General features: G+C 43.6%; 1 protein-coding gene across 1 annotated transcript in view; it reads right to left on the reverse strand.

The window, feature by feature from the left end:
- KIRREL1 (kirre like nephrin family adhesion molecule 1) overlaps positions 1–16369 on the reverse strand; it is a 240734-nt gene that overhangs the window by 44376 nt on the left and 179989 nt on the right. Inside the window, exons 3-5 of the mRNA XM_030187989.1 lie at positions 7825–7974; positions 6465–6622; positions 5247–5397 (exon numbers count right to left, since the gene is read on the reverse strand). Of these exons, the coding sequence (XP_030043849.1) occupies positions 5247–5397; positions 6465–6622; positions 7825–7974 (459 nt within the window). The remainder of the gene's footprint in view (positions 1–5246; positions 5398–6464; positions 6623–7824; positions 7975–16369) is intronic.

Raw genomic sequence — 16369 nt, forward strand, 5'->3', positions numbered from 1 at the left:
GCAACAACATTGGAAAGGTGAACAGCAGATCCCATATTGCTGCATGACATGAGCTGAAAAAAAACACAAATTATTTGAGGGGTTTTTTTTTTTTCATTTACCAAGACTAGCGTGCTCTCTTGAAAGAGGGCGCACGCTTTCTGAAACATTGTCCACTCTCTTCTCGATGGGGCACCACTGCGCCTGCGAGAGCCAGCTCGCAATGCTAAACACTGCACACGCGCTGGCTCTCTGGAAAGGAATTTGCACGGCGTTCCCTCTTTCAAAAGAGTGTACGCTCGACGTCGTTGCTCCCGAGACAAAACAAATGATCAAATCAAACATTCCCAGAAATGACAAGAAACACAAACGTTCTTGTTGCCCACCCCTAGTATATATTATGTGGTTAAAATGAATTCAGTAATTTTAAGAGAGATTAGGGAGTTCAACTTGACTCTGTGATTACAAAGCAGGTTCTGAATGTAATTCATAAAGTCTTCTAGAAATTGAGAATAATTAGACATATGAAGCCTTCAGTAAGATAGTTCAAAGCGTGCTTTGTGCTTTAATGGACTATTGCAAAAGGCTTTTTCGTTGGCATTGCAAGTGATCCAGATTTCCACAACTAGGGTTATCCACTGCTGCTCCTTGTGATCTTGGGCAAGTCACTTAACCCTCCGTTGCCTCAGGTACAAACTTAGACTGTGAGCCCTCCTGGGACAGAGAAACAGAAGCCTGCCCTTGCAGATCAGTCGTGCAGGCATCTGTTTCTGTGAGTCTGACGTCCTGCACGTTGCTGATCTGCAAGGGCAGGCTTCTACATGGAACGTTGCTAATGGAAGAGTAGCCTAGTGGTTAGTGCAGTGGAACATCGAACGTTGCTACTATTTGAGATTCTAGATGGAATGTTGCTATTATTGGTGATTCTACACAGAATGTTCCTAGTGAAGGAGTGGCCTAGTGGTTAGAACACCGGTCTTGTAATCCAGAGGTGGCCGGGTTCAAATCCCACCGCTGCTCCTTGTGATCTTGGGCAAGTCACTTAACCCTCCGTTGCCTCAGGTACCAACTTAGATTGTGAGCCCTCCTGGGACAGAGAAATATCCAGAGTACCTGAATGTAACTCACCTTGAGCTACTACTGAAAAAGGTGTGAGTAAAATCTAAATAAATAAATAAAATCACATCGTGATTTAGTCACATTCTCCTATTTTAAAGGCCTTGCACTTCCTCCCAATCAAATGTCGTATTGAATTTAAGATTTCAATAACTGTGTTTCCCCACTGCTAGGTTCTACTCTAAGACGATATCAGTCTGCTCGCTCTCCGAGGTCTTCTCAAATAAACTTGCTTGATGCTCCATCTTTTCAGCAAGCGTATAGACCTTCTATTTTTTATGTCATTGGTCCAAGGCTCTGGAATGCGTTACCTACCGAGATTCGTTCAATACAGAACATTGATCAGTTTAAGAAGGAATTGAAAATCCACTTCTTCCTTCAGGTGTATGGACTGCTAGAATAGTGAGAACACTGTTATTATATATATATATATATATATATAGAGAGAGAGAGAGAGAGAGAGAGAGAGTTTTGCCTCCTACTTACACTACACTATTTTGTTTACACAACTGATTATTTTCTTTCTGATGATATGTTTTATGATGTAATGTTTGTACTGTGTTATTTTATTATGTATGTAAATTTGTTCTTTGCTTAGGATGTCATGATAATGGGGGCTACAAATACATTTGATTATTATTATTAATTATATAAATCTATTGAATATATTACATAGAGCAGAACGGTGGGCATATTATATGCTGTGGAGTATATATATTATACAGAGCCATGTAATGTATAATTATATGGTGCAGTGGAGTGTAAATATTATTGTCAGAGTGTACATAGTATATGTTGTGGAATGTATATATTAGAATCATGGAGTATATACGGTATATATTATACACTGTGGAATGTATATATAATATAGTGTAGCAGACTTCTTATATTATATGCTGTAGAGTATATAAATTATAGGCTGTAGAATGTATATATTATATATTACATAGTACATTAGACTGCATATACTATATGCTGTAGATGGTACATATTATACACTGTAGAGTCTATTTATTATATAGTACAGTAGAATGCATATATTATATGCTGTGAATGGTATATATTAAGACTGTGGAGTGTATTTATTATATAGTACAGCACAATGCTTATACTATATGTTGTAGATGGTACATATTATACACTGTAGAGTCTATTTATTATATAGTACAGCAGAATACAAATATTATATGCAGTGGATGGTATATATTAAGACTGTGAAGTATATTTATTACATAGTATAGCAGAATGTATGTATTATATGCTGTGGATTGCATATATTATGCAGAGCTATGGAGTAAATATATATATTATATATCACTTAGTGCAGCAGAGTCATATATTATTATGTTGTAAAGGTTGACTAAAAGCAAATCATCTTTTATTAAGTGTTATCAGTTCAGCAGGCCACTATTGATTTTTCTTCTTGACAAGCCATCTCTCTCTCTCTCTCTCTTTTTCCAGCAACACAGACGCGCTCTGGACTTGCTCTGTTCACGTCTTCCTTCACCACTTCCCTGGCTCCTGCTTTCTCCTCCAGCCCAGCTAGTGCCAGAGCCGCTCACGGCCCGAGTCCGTGACAGGCTCTCATGCTACCCTGTGTGTCTTGAATCCAGAGGATGCGCATGCCGCTGGCTTCCTCTTCCCGCTGCGCTCACTAGGTGTTTTTCGAAGACTTCCATGCTGACGTTTCTGTGTCTATACTCTCTTTGTGATGATATAATTAATGCATGTTGTCATTTGGATAAGGACCAAACATTACAGGCTTCATCAGATGTGCAGCACACATACGGCATAAATATAAAAACCTGACAGTGCTGCACCTTTTATCTGAGTGAGGAGTCGGGGGCCCTAGCCTGCTGTTTACATTATATATTTATATTATACTATATATATAATACAGTTAGACTCAGCACATACTCTTGACTCCCCAAATCCAAGCAACCTTCAAGAGCTGCTTCTACTATTTGCGACAGCTACACTGCCTCTCTCCTTACATCGAGAAGGGAAATCTTATCCCAGTTGTGCATGCCATGATAACATCAACACTTGATTACTGCAATGCACTAAGCTAAATAGCACTGGTCCCAGAACCGATCCCTGCGGCACTCCACTGTTCACCCTCCTCCATTGACAGACATGACCATTTAACCCTACCCTCTGTTTTCTGTCCAATAAGCAATTTCAAATCCACACCTAGAACCTTGCCGCCTATCCCATGACTCTTTAATTTTCTCAGGAGTCTCTCATGAGGAACTTTATCAAAAGCTTTCTGAAAATCTAGATACACTACATCAACCAGCTCACCTTTATCCATATGTTTATTCATGCCTTCAAAGAAATGAAGCAAATTGGTGAGGCAAGACTTCCGTCGGCTGAACCCATGCTGACTCTGTCCCATTAAACCATGTTTGTCCACATGTTCTGTAATTTTATTCTTTATAATAGTTTACACTATTTTGCCCGGCACTGACAACAGGCTTACCGGTCTGTAATTTCCTGGATCACCCCTAGAACCCTTTTTAAAAATTGGGGTTACGTTGGCCACCCTCCAATTTTCAGGTACTACGGACAATTTTAATGACAGGTTACATATTATTAACAGCAGATCAGCAATTTCATGCTTGAGTTCTTTGAGTACCCTTGGATGTATGCCATCTGGTCCAGGTGATCTACTACTCTTTAATTTATCAATTTGGTTCAGTACATCTTCCAGGTTCACTGAGATTTCTTTCAGTTCCTCCGTATCATCACCCTTGAAAACTCCATCCTCGAGGCACTCCATTACTCATCTTTCCTTCCTCCGAGTGAATTCCATTAACCACCACACTCTGTCATCTGTCTATCAACTAGTTCCTAATCCAGTTTATTCAAGAGCCACCTATGAGGAACTTTGTCAAAGGCTTTGCTGAAATCTAAGTAGATTACATCTAGCTCATGTCCTCGATCCAATTCTCTGGTCACCCAGTTAAAGAATTTAATCAGTTCAAGAATTCAATTAGATTTATTTGGCATGATTTACCTTTGGTAAAACCATGTTGTCTCAGATCTTGTAACCTACTGGATTCTGGGAAATTCACGATCCTTTCCTTCAGCAACACTTCCACTGGCTCTCATTAAGGAACTATTCCCAGCCTGGATTCACACCTCAGGAGAAGGTCCTTGATTTGGATGGCTTAGATCCCTTCACATTCAATGGATTGTTTTTTTCCATTTGTCTTGTCTCGGCTTGGTATCTCGTACTCATAAAGCCATTATAGATGATCTGTCTCTTACTCATTCCCATTCATCTCTCATCAGAAAATCACTGTGTGCATGCTCCCTAACTTCCTTCCGTCTGGCTCCCATCAGACAAGACTTCCATCATGACTCATCTAGATCTCATCAAGGAACCACTGAGGAAGACCTATATCATGATTCCTTCCCATCTGGCTTTCATCAAGAAAGAATAAAGCAAGGCCTCCATCATGATCTCTTCCTATCTGGCTCTCATCAAGGAAGACCTCAATCATGACCCCTCCCTATCTGGCTCTCATCAAGGAAACATCATAGAAGACTGCTTCCCATCTGACTGTCATCAAGGAGCCATTAAGTAAGGCCTCCATCATAATCTCTTCCCATCCGGTTCTCATCAAGAGACCATCAAGCAAGGCCTCCATCATGACTCCTCCTCAATGAACCATTAAGCAAGGCCTCCATCATGACTGCTTCCCAACTGGCTCTCATTAAGGAACTATTGAAGAAGACTTCCAACATGACCTTTCCCATCTGGTTCTCATTAAAGAACTATTACTGACTTTTGAGCAGGGACTGTCTTTTCTTCATGTTCAATTGTGAAGCACTGCGTACGACTGGTAGCGCTATAGAAATGATTTATGGTAGTAGTAGTACTGACTTTTTCTGAATCCCATTTTTTATGATCTCTAGTGATTCCAACCTGTACTTTCTTCACATCCTTTCTGAATACCATCTCCACCTGTGCCAGATGCAGAGTACTAATCCTAGCTACCCCTTTCAGTGGCTCTACCTCTTTGTATTGGTCCTGCTTCTCCAGTTAAAAGACTGAGAACCACACACACTGGATAACAGGGGAAGGGAGACAGTGTTTAGGGAGGGGGACATTAAGAATAAAGTGTCCCACAGGGGATACTCACGGTGGACATTGAGCTTGATAGATGTCTCTTTTCCCGATGGAGCGGCTTCATTGGTAGTTTTGCAAGTGAACACTCGACCAATGTCCTGGTCTGTTGGGTTGATCAAAAGAGAGCTGGTTGTGGTCTCTCTCTTCCCATCTGATAATACTTCCTGTAAAGGATGAAAGACAGATGGGTGGAAGAGGGAAGGAGGGAAAGGTTAACACCATTATTTGCCTGAGTTGGAACAGGATAACAACTTTGAATTTTCACCTTTTTTTTTTGCTCTATCTATAGCTAAGCTCCAGAACTCATTGCTGGAGCAAGTGGTAAATGCAGTTAATATAGCTGGGTTTATAAAAGGTTTGAACAAATTCCTGGAGAAAAAGCCCATCAACCATTATTAAGGTAGACCTGGGAAAGCCACTGCTTATTTCTGGGGGAAAGTAGTCTGGAATCTTGCTGTTTTGGGGACTCTTCCAGGTACTTGTGACCTGGATTGGCCACTATTAGAAACAAGTGGAGGAGTGGCCTAGTGGTTAGGGTGGTGGATTTTGGTCCTGGGGAACTGAGGAACTGAGTTCGATTCCCGGCACAGGCAGCTCCTTGTGACTCTGGGCAAGTCACTTAACCCTCCTTTGCCTGCCGCATTGAGCCTGCCATGAGTGGGAAAGCGCAGGGTACAAATGTAACAAAAATAAAATAGATACTGTTGGAGATTCTACATGGAATGTTGCTACTATTGGAGATTCTACATGGAATGTTGCTACTATTGGAGATTCTACATGGAATGTTGCTATTCCACTAGCAACATTCCATGTAGAAGGCTGCGCAGGCTTCTGTTTCTGTGAGTCTAATGTCCTGCACGTACGTGCAGGACGTCAGACTCACAGAAGCAGAAGCCTGCGCAGCCACATTGGTGATCTGCAAGGGCCGACTTCTACATGGAATGTTGCTAGTGGAATCCATGTAGAATCTCAAATAGTAGCAACAGTGGAGGAGTGGCCTAGTGGTTAGGGTGGTGGACTCTGGTCCTGGGGAACTGAGGAACTGAGTTCGATTCCCGGCACAGGCAGCTCCTTGTGACTCTGGGCAAGTCACTTAACCCTCCTTTGCCTGCCGCATTGAGCCTGCCATGAGTGGGAAAGCGCGGGGTACAAATGTAATAAAAAATAAATAAAGATACTGGGTTATGGAACTCTGGTCTGACCAGTAGGGTAACTCTTATGTTCTCCTTACTGTGGTGTCAATGGCTCCTTCCTGTGGTGTGCCATCTCGGAACCACATGATGCTTGCGGCAGGCTTAGCACTGCGGGCATGGCACGTCAAATTATAGGGTGTCCCAGCCCGGAGAAGAATCTCTGGAGAGCCGTCTATGATGGGGTCCTCTGGAGGAACTGACAGCAAGACAAAAAACCAGTGAAACAAGCTCTCATCAGATGCCCCTGCAGAACTGGAGAGTCCCTCACACTACACCATCCACCTTGCTTTTGGACTAGATCATGCAACACAGACATTGAGGCTCATTTTCAAAGCACTTAGCCTCCCAAAGTTCCATAGAAACCTATGGAACTTAGCCTCCCAAAGTGCTTTGAAAATACGCCTCATTATCATATATGGCATCATTTCTTATCGGCAGTAATTGGATGCAAGCAGGAGACATTTTTCCAAACCTGGTTGACCCCAGAGGGCTAGAGAGACAGACAGACAGAGGGAAGGAAGCAGGACTCTTGAACTTTGAGCTCACTCACTGGGTTATTATTGAGAACCTCCCGAAAGCAGACTAGCTGCCTAATGGTTAGTGCAGTGGACTGAGAACCTGGGGAACTAGGTTCGATTCCCACTGCAGCTCCTTCTGACCCTGGGCAAATCATTTAACCCTCCACTGCCCCAGGTACAAACTTAGATTGTGAGCACACTAGGGACAGAAAAAGTACCTGCGTATAGTATATTTAAACCATTTTGGTGGTACCCACAGAAAGGCAGTATATCAAATCCATGACCATTTACCTATGCATTACCAAAATAATGCGCTTAGAGAGGTAAAAAGAGGCTGCACCCTACTGCACAGGCAGCTTGAAAGAAGGCCATGTAATTATAGCAGACTCATGACTGAGTTAATGTAGAGGACAGTGGGTTGTTTTGTTGGTCTGGCCACTAATGGAGCAGTTTACCAGCCATGTGATCACTCCAAATTGTAAATGGCACACTTTCATCATCTGTTTTTGTATACTCTGTAGTCGGTATCGCTTCCTCCCGTGTTAAAATAACTATCTCCCAGGGTTTCTGGTACATTTAAGACAGGAAAACAAAAAACGTTTTATCCTGGACTCAGCATTTTCAGGAGACAGCACTCAGACAAAATGAGAAACTTCTCCCCCCAACCCCTCCAAAGGACCATAAGCACTTAATGTGAAGTGAGATAACAGCGTGAACGCATCAACGTAATTTAAAATAAAGACCTAGAAAAGTGATTTTGCTGGGCTGTTTTCTCTTAATCGAGCATGCAGCAATACAAATCGCAGTTACAAAAATTTGGTCCATGAGGCTAGAAATGGATACCTCGGGCACTGCCCATCCCCCTCCTCTCACCACTTACTGAGGACGGTGAGTTTGGCGCTGCGGGAGCGCAGGGCAGCCTCCGTGGCCTGACACTCGTAGGAGGCGTCGTCGGACAGTTCGGCATCTGTGATCTCCAGGTTGTATTGACCCGAGTCTGCTGTGCCTACGATACGGTAGCGGGGCCAGGCTGGGGAGAAAGGGGAACATGGCGGGCGTTAAAGAGGGTAAACATTCTTGGCAATTTTTACCAATTTAACTGGAATTTATAAGATAGACTCCAAGGTTTGAGTTCTTCACAGACTATGACACCTTTCATTCCACCAGCATGAGAATTAACCAAAGTAGACGCTCAACACGATCTCCTCAGATTACAAAGGTCCCAGTTTCAGACCTGGTAAAAGGAACCCGTGTTCTCAAAAGCTCGTGCCCAGTGATGTCTCTGGATACCACTTTATTTAAAGGTCCAAAAGAAAGGTATTTATTTATTGAACAAACTTATTTCTTGCTAATTAAGCAGTAATTATTCCCCAGGGATTACAGAGTCACATAAAAACAACCAGGACAAGATTCAAAGCCTGTTGGCTAGTGAACATATAACTGCCTCGTTTGAGGATTTTCAGCAATTAAATGGATAGTATCAGGCCGATAATTCAACTGAGAAAGTGGTTTGAGGTAAAAGTGGTAATTATGTATAAGTAATGGAGGAAAAAAGCCTCTGTATCCCTGGTGAAAATTTTCACTTTTGTATGACTCACGGGGTAAACGCTTCATTGGCTAAAAAACCTCCAATTCTTTTAATGTTGACGATTTAGGTTTGTATTTTATGCAATGAAGCCCGATTCATATACAACTTCTGTATTTAGATTTGAGCATAAAGCGCTTATCTTGGTAATCCGATGGGAACCCGTTTCGCCGCTTCGGGACCCCGTCAGACAACCAAGATTAAGTGCTTTATGCTCAAATCTAAATACAGAAGTTGTATATGAATCGGGCTTCATTGCATAAAATACAAACCTAAATCGCCAACATTAAAAGAATTGGAGGTTTTTTAGCCAATGAAGCGTTTACCCAGTGAGTCATACAAAAGTGAAAATTTTGACCAGGGATACAGAGGCTTTTTCCCTCCATTACTTATACATAATTAACACGTTTACCTCAAACCACTTTGAGTATTAAGGAATTCTCTTATTAATATTGTGGTTAATTCCTTTTTTGAGTTAAAGCGATAATTCAACTGAACAGCCCAACACTATCTGTACAAAATGGACCTCGGTACGGGACAGAGTGAGGACAAGCTTTCAAATTATCTGGCTAGTGGCAATATTCAGCAGCTAGATAAATAGTCGGGTCGATATTCTGCAGCCCCAAATGACCAACCACTGATTTTCAGCAGCTCTTTACAGAAAATGCCTCTGAAAATCTTTACTGACCAGACAATAAAGTATAGCAGTCCTAACTCATCCAGCTAGTTACCCGGATAATCTCTGGAAGCCAACGTTAGGGGTGCATATTCAGTGACCTTTTCTGTGTTGTTTTTTTCCCTGAAATGACAGGAAAAATGCCCCACTGGTTCACGAAGAGCGTGCTCCCTCGTCCAGCGGCGGGCGCAAGCACTTACCTTGCTCAAGCACTATCGGAAAAGGACGTGCCCTCTTTCGCAAATAAGGCGCACCACCACCAACATTACTCTCGTAAATATCCTTGCAAAAACGTTTGCTTTTTTTTCAGGATAAGGAATATAATTTCTCGAATTCTTTGCCGTTGCAGCGGTTTCTTAAAGATCACGAGAAGTAAAGCCAGAGACAGTGGAACAATTGGTTAAATGACTTCATTTATGTTATTAGGCCAATGGCCTAATTCTGTTTTTTCTCGGTTCCTGATTTTTGTAATGATTTCCTCTCCTTGTTAATTGAGGAATGTTTATTGTGTTTTTTTTTCTTTTCTTTTATTAATTCCATATCTGTACTTTTCCATGATTTGAAGATCTATAAAATTTCAATATACAAAAAAAGAAGAAACACCCTGAACAGAGCAAAAGTGCCCATAAATGACAAGGAAAATGACATGAAACAAAAATTTGTGGGTTGCAACCCCCTTCCGGCTAAGCAGCACCTGTATCCGGGTATGGCCCGATCCTACATATCCATATATTAGTTTATACACGGCAGTCAGCATTTTAAAGCAATGCCGACCCGCAGAGTTTAAATATTGGGGTGTGTATGTTTACTTTAAACAGGCCTAATCTAAATAGCGTTGTTGTGATCACCACATTGATTTCGCGTACAGTGACGCTGAATATCTGGATTAAGTTGAAAGCAGTGGCAGCATTTAATTTAAGTCAGTCACTGTGCTGGGTGGACATCGACTCCATAATGAAAAACAAACCATCGCATAACATTAAAATCACAATTTGTGCCATCCATGGAGAATTTTGCCTCCCAAGAACAGAACTGGTCCCGGAGCCAAGAGGGAAATCCAGCCACGGTTTATTCCAGAGGGCAAGGAGGACCAGGGGAAAGGATGAAGAGAGCATCAGTGAGTGTTAAAGGTAAATTAAGACGTTTCTTGCAACAAAATCACAAAGAAATCGATATTCAAAAGCAGTTATGCAGTCATCGACAAAGCTGACTGTATAAATGCTTTGTTTTTTTAAACTAAACACTGGTATGGATAATTCTGTATGTATGAATTGTTAGATGGCCAGTGGAGTGGAGGAACAGTCTAGTGTTTAGTGCAGCGTCCTGAGAACCTGGGGAACTGGGTTCAATTCCCACTGCGGCTTCTTGTGACTTTGGGCAAGTCACCTAACCCTTGACTGCCCCAGGTACAAAATAAGTACCTGTATTTAATATATAAAACCACTTTGATTGTAACCACAGAAAGGCAGTATATTAAGTCCCATCCTCATATCCCTAATTATCTCTCAAGAAAGGGCAGGGTTTAGGGTAATCCAGGAGTGGTGCGATCATACCATATAACTTATCTGGCTGATATTTAACTGGCGGCAGTCAGTATTTTTTTTACATGCTGATCGTCACCAGCTAGATTAGGCCCCAATATTCAGTGCTAAGCCATGCCCGTGCACCAGCACTGAATATTGGGGGCAAATTTTGGGCGGACTGGCCACCAGAGGTTATGAAGGCCCAGCCGATATTCAGCTGGGGCCCGCATAAGACAGCAAGGGGGCTTAGCAAAACTGCAGGGGAATAGTGAAGGGTTTGGGAGGGTCCATTCTGGGGGTGTGTGAGGTCTTCGTCATGGCGTGGGCTGGGGGAGGGGGTGGGAAGCAGGGGGGGCTTTGTCTGGGGGCTGGAAGTGGAATCAGGGGACTTTATTTTAAGCTACAAAAGGTTATGTGGGTGCCATCTGATACTTACTGCTGGCATCTGCGTAACTAAGCAGACTAATTTAGGACAGCCTTTCAGCTGCTTAGCTATGCGTGTGCTGGCACTAAATATTGGCAGCACCTGCATAACCCCAAGCTCCTCCTTAATGCTACCCCTGACCTGCCCACTTCTGTGGTGGCGTCACAGGTAATGTTCAATGGCACCGCCCACTCTAGTGCAGGTAGGCGGTGACATATGATTTAAGCGGGCAGGAGCCAGTCCTGCCCGCTTAAATTGTTTTGAATACTATTACTACTATTTAGCATTTATATAGCGCTACAAAGCGTACGCAGCACTGCACAAACATAGAAGAAAGACAGTCCCTGCTCAAAGAGCTTACAATCTAATAGACAAGAAATAAAGTAAGCAAATCAATTAATGTGTACAGGAAAGAGAGGAGGGTAGGTAGAAGCGAGAGGTACAAGTGGTTACGAGTCAAAAGCAATGTTAAAGAGGTGGGCTTTCAATCTAGATTTAAAGATGGTCAAGGATGGGGCAAGACGTAGGGGCTCAGGAAGTTTATTCCAGGCGTAGGGTGCAGCGAGACAGAAGGAGCGAAGTCTGGAGTTGGCAGTAGTGGAGAAGGGAACAGATAAGAAGGATTTATCCACGGATCGGAGCGCACTGGAAGGGGAGTAGGGAAGGACGAGTGTGGAGAGATACTGGATACTATATAGCATGACTTAAGCTGCATGTGCAAATACAGTCCTATTCTGTATTTACACACGCAACTTAACTAGTTAAGCCCATTGGCGCCGATAATTGCCACAATTACTGACACTAATTGACAATAATTAGAATTTAGAAGCACAAATGTCTAAGCATATTCTGTAATGTGATGCACGTAAATTCTAAGTTGCATAGTTGAAATGGGGGCGTGGCCATGGACGGGTCATGGGCGTTTCTAAAATCTATACGCGTTGTTATAGAATACATCCAGTCCATGCCTAATTTAAGCAAGTTTTACTTGGCCTAACAGCCTGCGACTAAATTTAGTCACGCGGACAGGTGCTTGGCTTATTCTATAAAGAACGCCTAAATGTATATATTTATTTATTACATTTGTACCCCGCGCTTTCCCTCTCAAAGCAGGTTCAATGCGGCTTACATAGTAATTGGGATTACAAAGTATTGGTAGAGAGACATAAGTTGAGTAGTATCAGAGTAATAAAAGAAATAAGAATGAAGAAATGCAGAGATGAGGGGAGTAGGAGAAGCATGAGCAAGGGTAAGTGAGCAATTGGAGGGGTAGATGAGTCGGAGGGGCATGGGCAAGAGTGAGGGGTGTGAGTAAGGGTAGGTGAGCAATTGGAGGGTAGATGAGGCGGAGGGGGATGGAAAGAGTGAAGGGAGTAGGAGAGGTGTGAGTAAGGGTAGGTGAGCAATTGGAGGGTAGATGAGTCGGAGGGGCATGGGCAAGAGTGAGGGGTGTGAGTAAGGGTAGGTGAGCAATTGGAGGGTAGATGAGGCGGAGGGGGATGGAAAGAGTGAAGGGAGTAGGAGAGGTGTGAGTAAGGGTAGGTGAGCAATTGGAGGGTAGATGAGTCGGAGGGGCATGGGCAAGAGTGAGGGGTGTGAGTAAGGGTAGGTGAGCAATTGGAGGGTAGATGAGTCGGAGGGGCATGGGCAAGAGTGAGGGATGTGAGTAAGGGTAGGTGAGCAATTGGAGGGTAGATGAGGCGGAGGGGGATGGAAAGAGTGAAGGGAGTAGGAGAGGTGTGAGTAAGGGTAGGTGAGCAATTGGAGGGTAGATGAGTCGGAGGGGCATGGGCAAGAGTGAGGGGTGTGAGTAAGGGTAGGTGAGCAATTGGAGGGTAGATGAGTCGGAGGGGCATGGGCAAGAGTGAGGGGTGTGAGTAAGGGTAGGTGAGCATTTGGGGAGGGGTTGATGAGGTGAAAGGGGATAGAATAAGGGATAAGCAGGGGAAAATGTGGCGGGAGATGTAGTCTAACATAGTAACATAGTAGATGACGGCAGAAAAAGACCTGCATGGTCCATCCAGTCTGCCCAACAAGATAAACTCATATGTGTATACCTTACCTTGATTTGTACCTGCCTTTTTCAGGGCACAGACGGTACAAGTCTGCTCAGCAGTATTTCCCGCCTCCCAACCACCAGTCCCGCCTCCCATCACCAGCTCTGGCACAGGCCATATAAGTCTGCCCTTCACTACCCTCGCCTCCCAACCACCAACCCCTCTTCCCCCACCTGCTCCGCCACAGGTCATTGTCATTGTCTTCTGGATATGTGATGAATAGATGGGTTTGTGGGAATTTCTCGGTCCGTGACGCCCAACGCTGAACCTTGCATAACGTAGTTAGTACATAAGTACATAAGTAATGCCATACTGGGAAAAGACCAAAGGTCCTAAGGTGTACTTTATAGAACACGCTTAAATGTATTTCATTTTGGTACCAATTTTTTTTAGGCGCAATAGAATCTAGTCTATAATGTCTAAGCAACCAGATCTAGCTGTTAAAAGGGCAATTCTGTCACTGGGCACCTGGATTTCTGCGATTCTTATGCGCATAAATTGACAAGAGTACTACTTTCATGTTTAAGTGTGCACTTATGCATATTGAGCCAGATTCTATATGGTGCCTGAAAAATCTGTGCCAAAAGTTAAAATATGCCTTGGTGTATTCTATAAAGTATGCCTCAATTTAGGTGTATTTTTATAGAATAAGCCTAAATTTTCAAACAAATTACAGAATATGCTTCACGCCCATCCATGCAACTAAATTTAATTGCGGGCTGTTATACTCGGAGTGGAGGAGTAGCCTAGTGGTTAGTGCAGCGGACTTTGATCCTGGGGAACTGAGTTCGATTCCCACTGCAGCTCCTTGTGACTCTGGGCCAGTCACTTAACCCTCCATTGCCCCTGGTACAAAATAAGTACCTGAATATATGTAAACCACTTTGAATGTAGTTGCAAAAACCTCAGAAAGGCGGTATATCAAGTCCCATTAACAAGATTCCATGCAGAATCTTAAAAAGTAGCAATACTCCATGTAGAACCCCAAAGCATAACAAGATTCCAGAATCCCAGCTTATTTCAGATTCTACATGGAATGTTGCTATTTCACTAGCAACATTCCATGTAGAAGCTGAGGAGCTGACCCTTGCAGATCAGCAACGCGGCCGCGCAGGCTTCTGCTTCTGTGAGTCTGACATCGTGCACGTGCAGGACGTCAGACTCACAGAAACAGAAGCCTGCGCAGCTGCATTGCTGATCTGCAAGGGCAGGCTTCCACATGGAATGCTGCTAGGGAGGAGTAGCCTAGTGGTTAGTGCAGTGGACTTTGATCCTGGGGAACTGAGTTCAATTCCCACTCCAGCTCCTTGTGACTCTGGTCAAGTCACTTAACCCTCCATTGCCCCAGGTACAAATAAGTACCTGTATATAATATGTACGCCGCATTGAACCTGCTATGAGTGGGAAAGCGCAGGCTACAAATGTAACAAAAAAAAAAAAATCTAGTAACTTTGTAAATGCAGTCAGGGAAGGTAGATTAAACTTTAAGAGAACGAAAGCAATGGGGACAGGTTGGTAGTACTGGGAGAATTGAGAGTGGGGCAGCGAAGAGAAACTGGTAGGAAGGTGCTTGGGTAAAGGAGGACCAAAGAAACTCAATCTTTGTGGAGAAATAATGAGCAAAGCCAGAGGCAGATAGATTAGTGGGAAACCACAAATTAGGGGCCTCTGCGGACAGCTGAGACACAATAGTGAACAGCTACTTTGGGCAATTGGGTAAAACTATCTACTCTAATAAAACTCACCCTCAACGTTCTGAAAACAACGTTCTGAAGTCACTCAGTCACTCCCTGAAGTGGGCAATTGGGTAAAACTATCTACTCTAATAAAACTCACCCTCAACGTTCTGAAAACAACGTTCTGAAGTCACTCAGTCACTCCCTGAAGGGTTCATGGATTCATGGTGGTGAAGCCACAACACTGACCATGTCTCTCTGCCCCGCCCTCGCATGACGGACCAATCAGAAAAAACACCCTCAACATTCTGAAACACAAAGGACCATCACAACACCGTTCCCAGGCAACACTAGGCAACGTAAGACGGACCAATCAGAGGGAAACTACGTGACAATAAGGGAGGAGCATTCCCCAGCAGAATGGCTCATTATCTGTGCAGCACGGAGAGCACAGAACCACCGCTGGAACGAGAGAAGAATATTCCTGCTGTGGGTATGTGCAAAAATAGACCGGGGGGGGGGGGGGGGGGGGGGGAGGGAAGAAACACTCACTCACACACACACACACAAAATAACTCTGTGACACATACACACACACACACACACAAAAAAAGCCACATGCTAGCGCCCGTTTCATTGGTTTCAGAAACGGGCCTTTTTTACTAGTTTTATTTATATTACTTACTAACCTACATAATCCAACAAGTTCTTGGTGGTATACAATAAAAACATACATAACTCTGATGCACGGGGAATTTAAAAGCCCAAACTGCATTTTTGACCAGCAGGTGGCGCTGTTGGCTTGACGCTCAAATTCCATTTAGGCCACAGTCACCACCTTACGCTTGACCCCATAGGAAAGGCCAAGACACTGGCATCAGAGCCAAGAGGAATGGAGGGAGGAAGTTGGGTGTGGGTAAACTGGTGAGTGAGTATGGTGGGGGGGGGACTGGGCACTGACCTTTTCATTTCTCACTAGCTAGTTCCAGGTCATCAGAGCCAGTCCTGCTTTTACACCTATCACATCTCTGGACTTGTAGTTCTCATTTCTCTAAGAAAGGCAGAAGACTCAACTGGTCGAGTGTCAGAGACTGTCAGACTCTGTCCACACTAAAATTTAGACTTTTTAAAAAAGAGCGAAAGAGAGAAATATTTCAGACCTCAGTGGTGGATGACAAGAGAGCCTGAGAGGAAGAGGGCAGAAGGAATGGCATTGATCATTGCTACCATCCATTCTGAGAGAGTCACAGGTGGGTGACTGGGAGGAAAGTAGGCTGATGGGCACACTCCATTCACCAGCCTTACTGTCAAAATGGGCAGTCAGAAGGGTCACTGAAACATCAAAAGGAGGCCCAGAGGTGGCTACACATCTGTATCCCAGCCAATGTGTAAAGATTCAGGTACATCACCTCATTTCAACCCTGCAGCTCCCCCTGTCATTCCCCCATGGCTCTGCCAGTGCACTTCATTTCAGCCCTCCAGCA

This window comes from Microcaecilia unicolor, chromosome 14, assembly GCF_901765095.1.
Source record: "Microcaecilia unicolor chromosome 14, aMicUni1.1, whole genome shotgun sequence".
Lineage (NCBI taxonomy): Eukaryota > Metazoa > Chordata > Amphibia > Gymnophiona > Siphonopidae > Microcaecilia > Microcaecilia unicolor.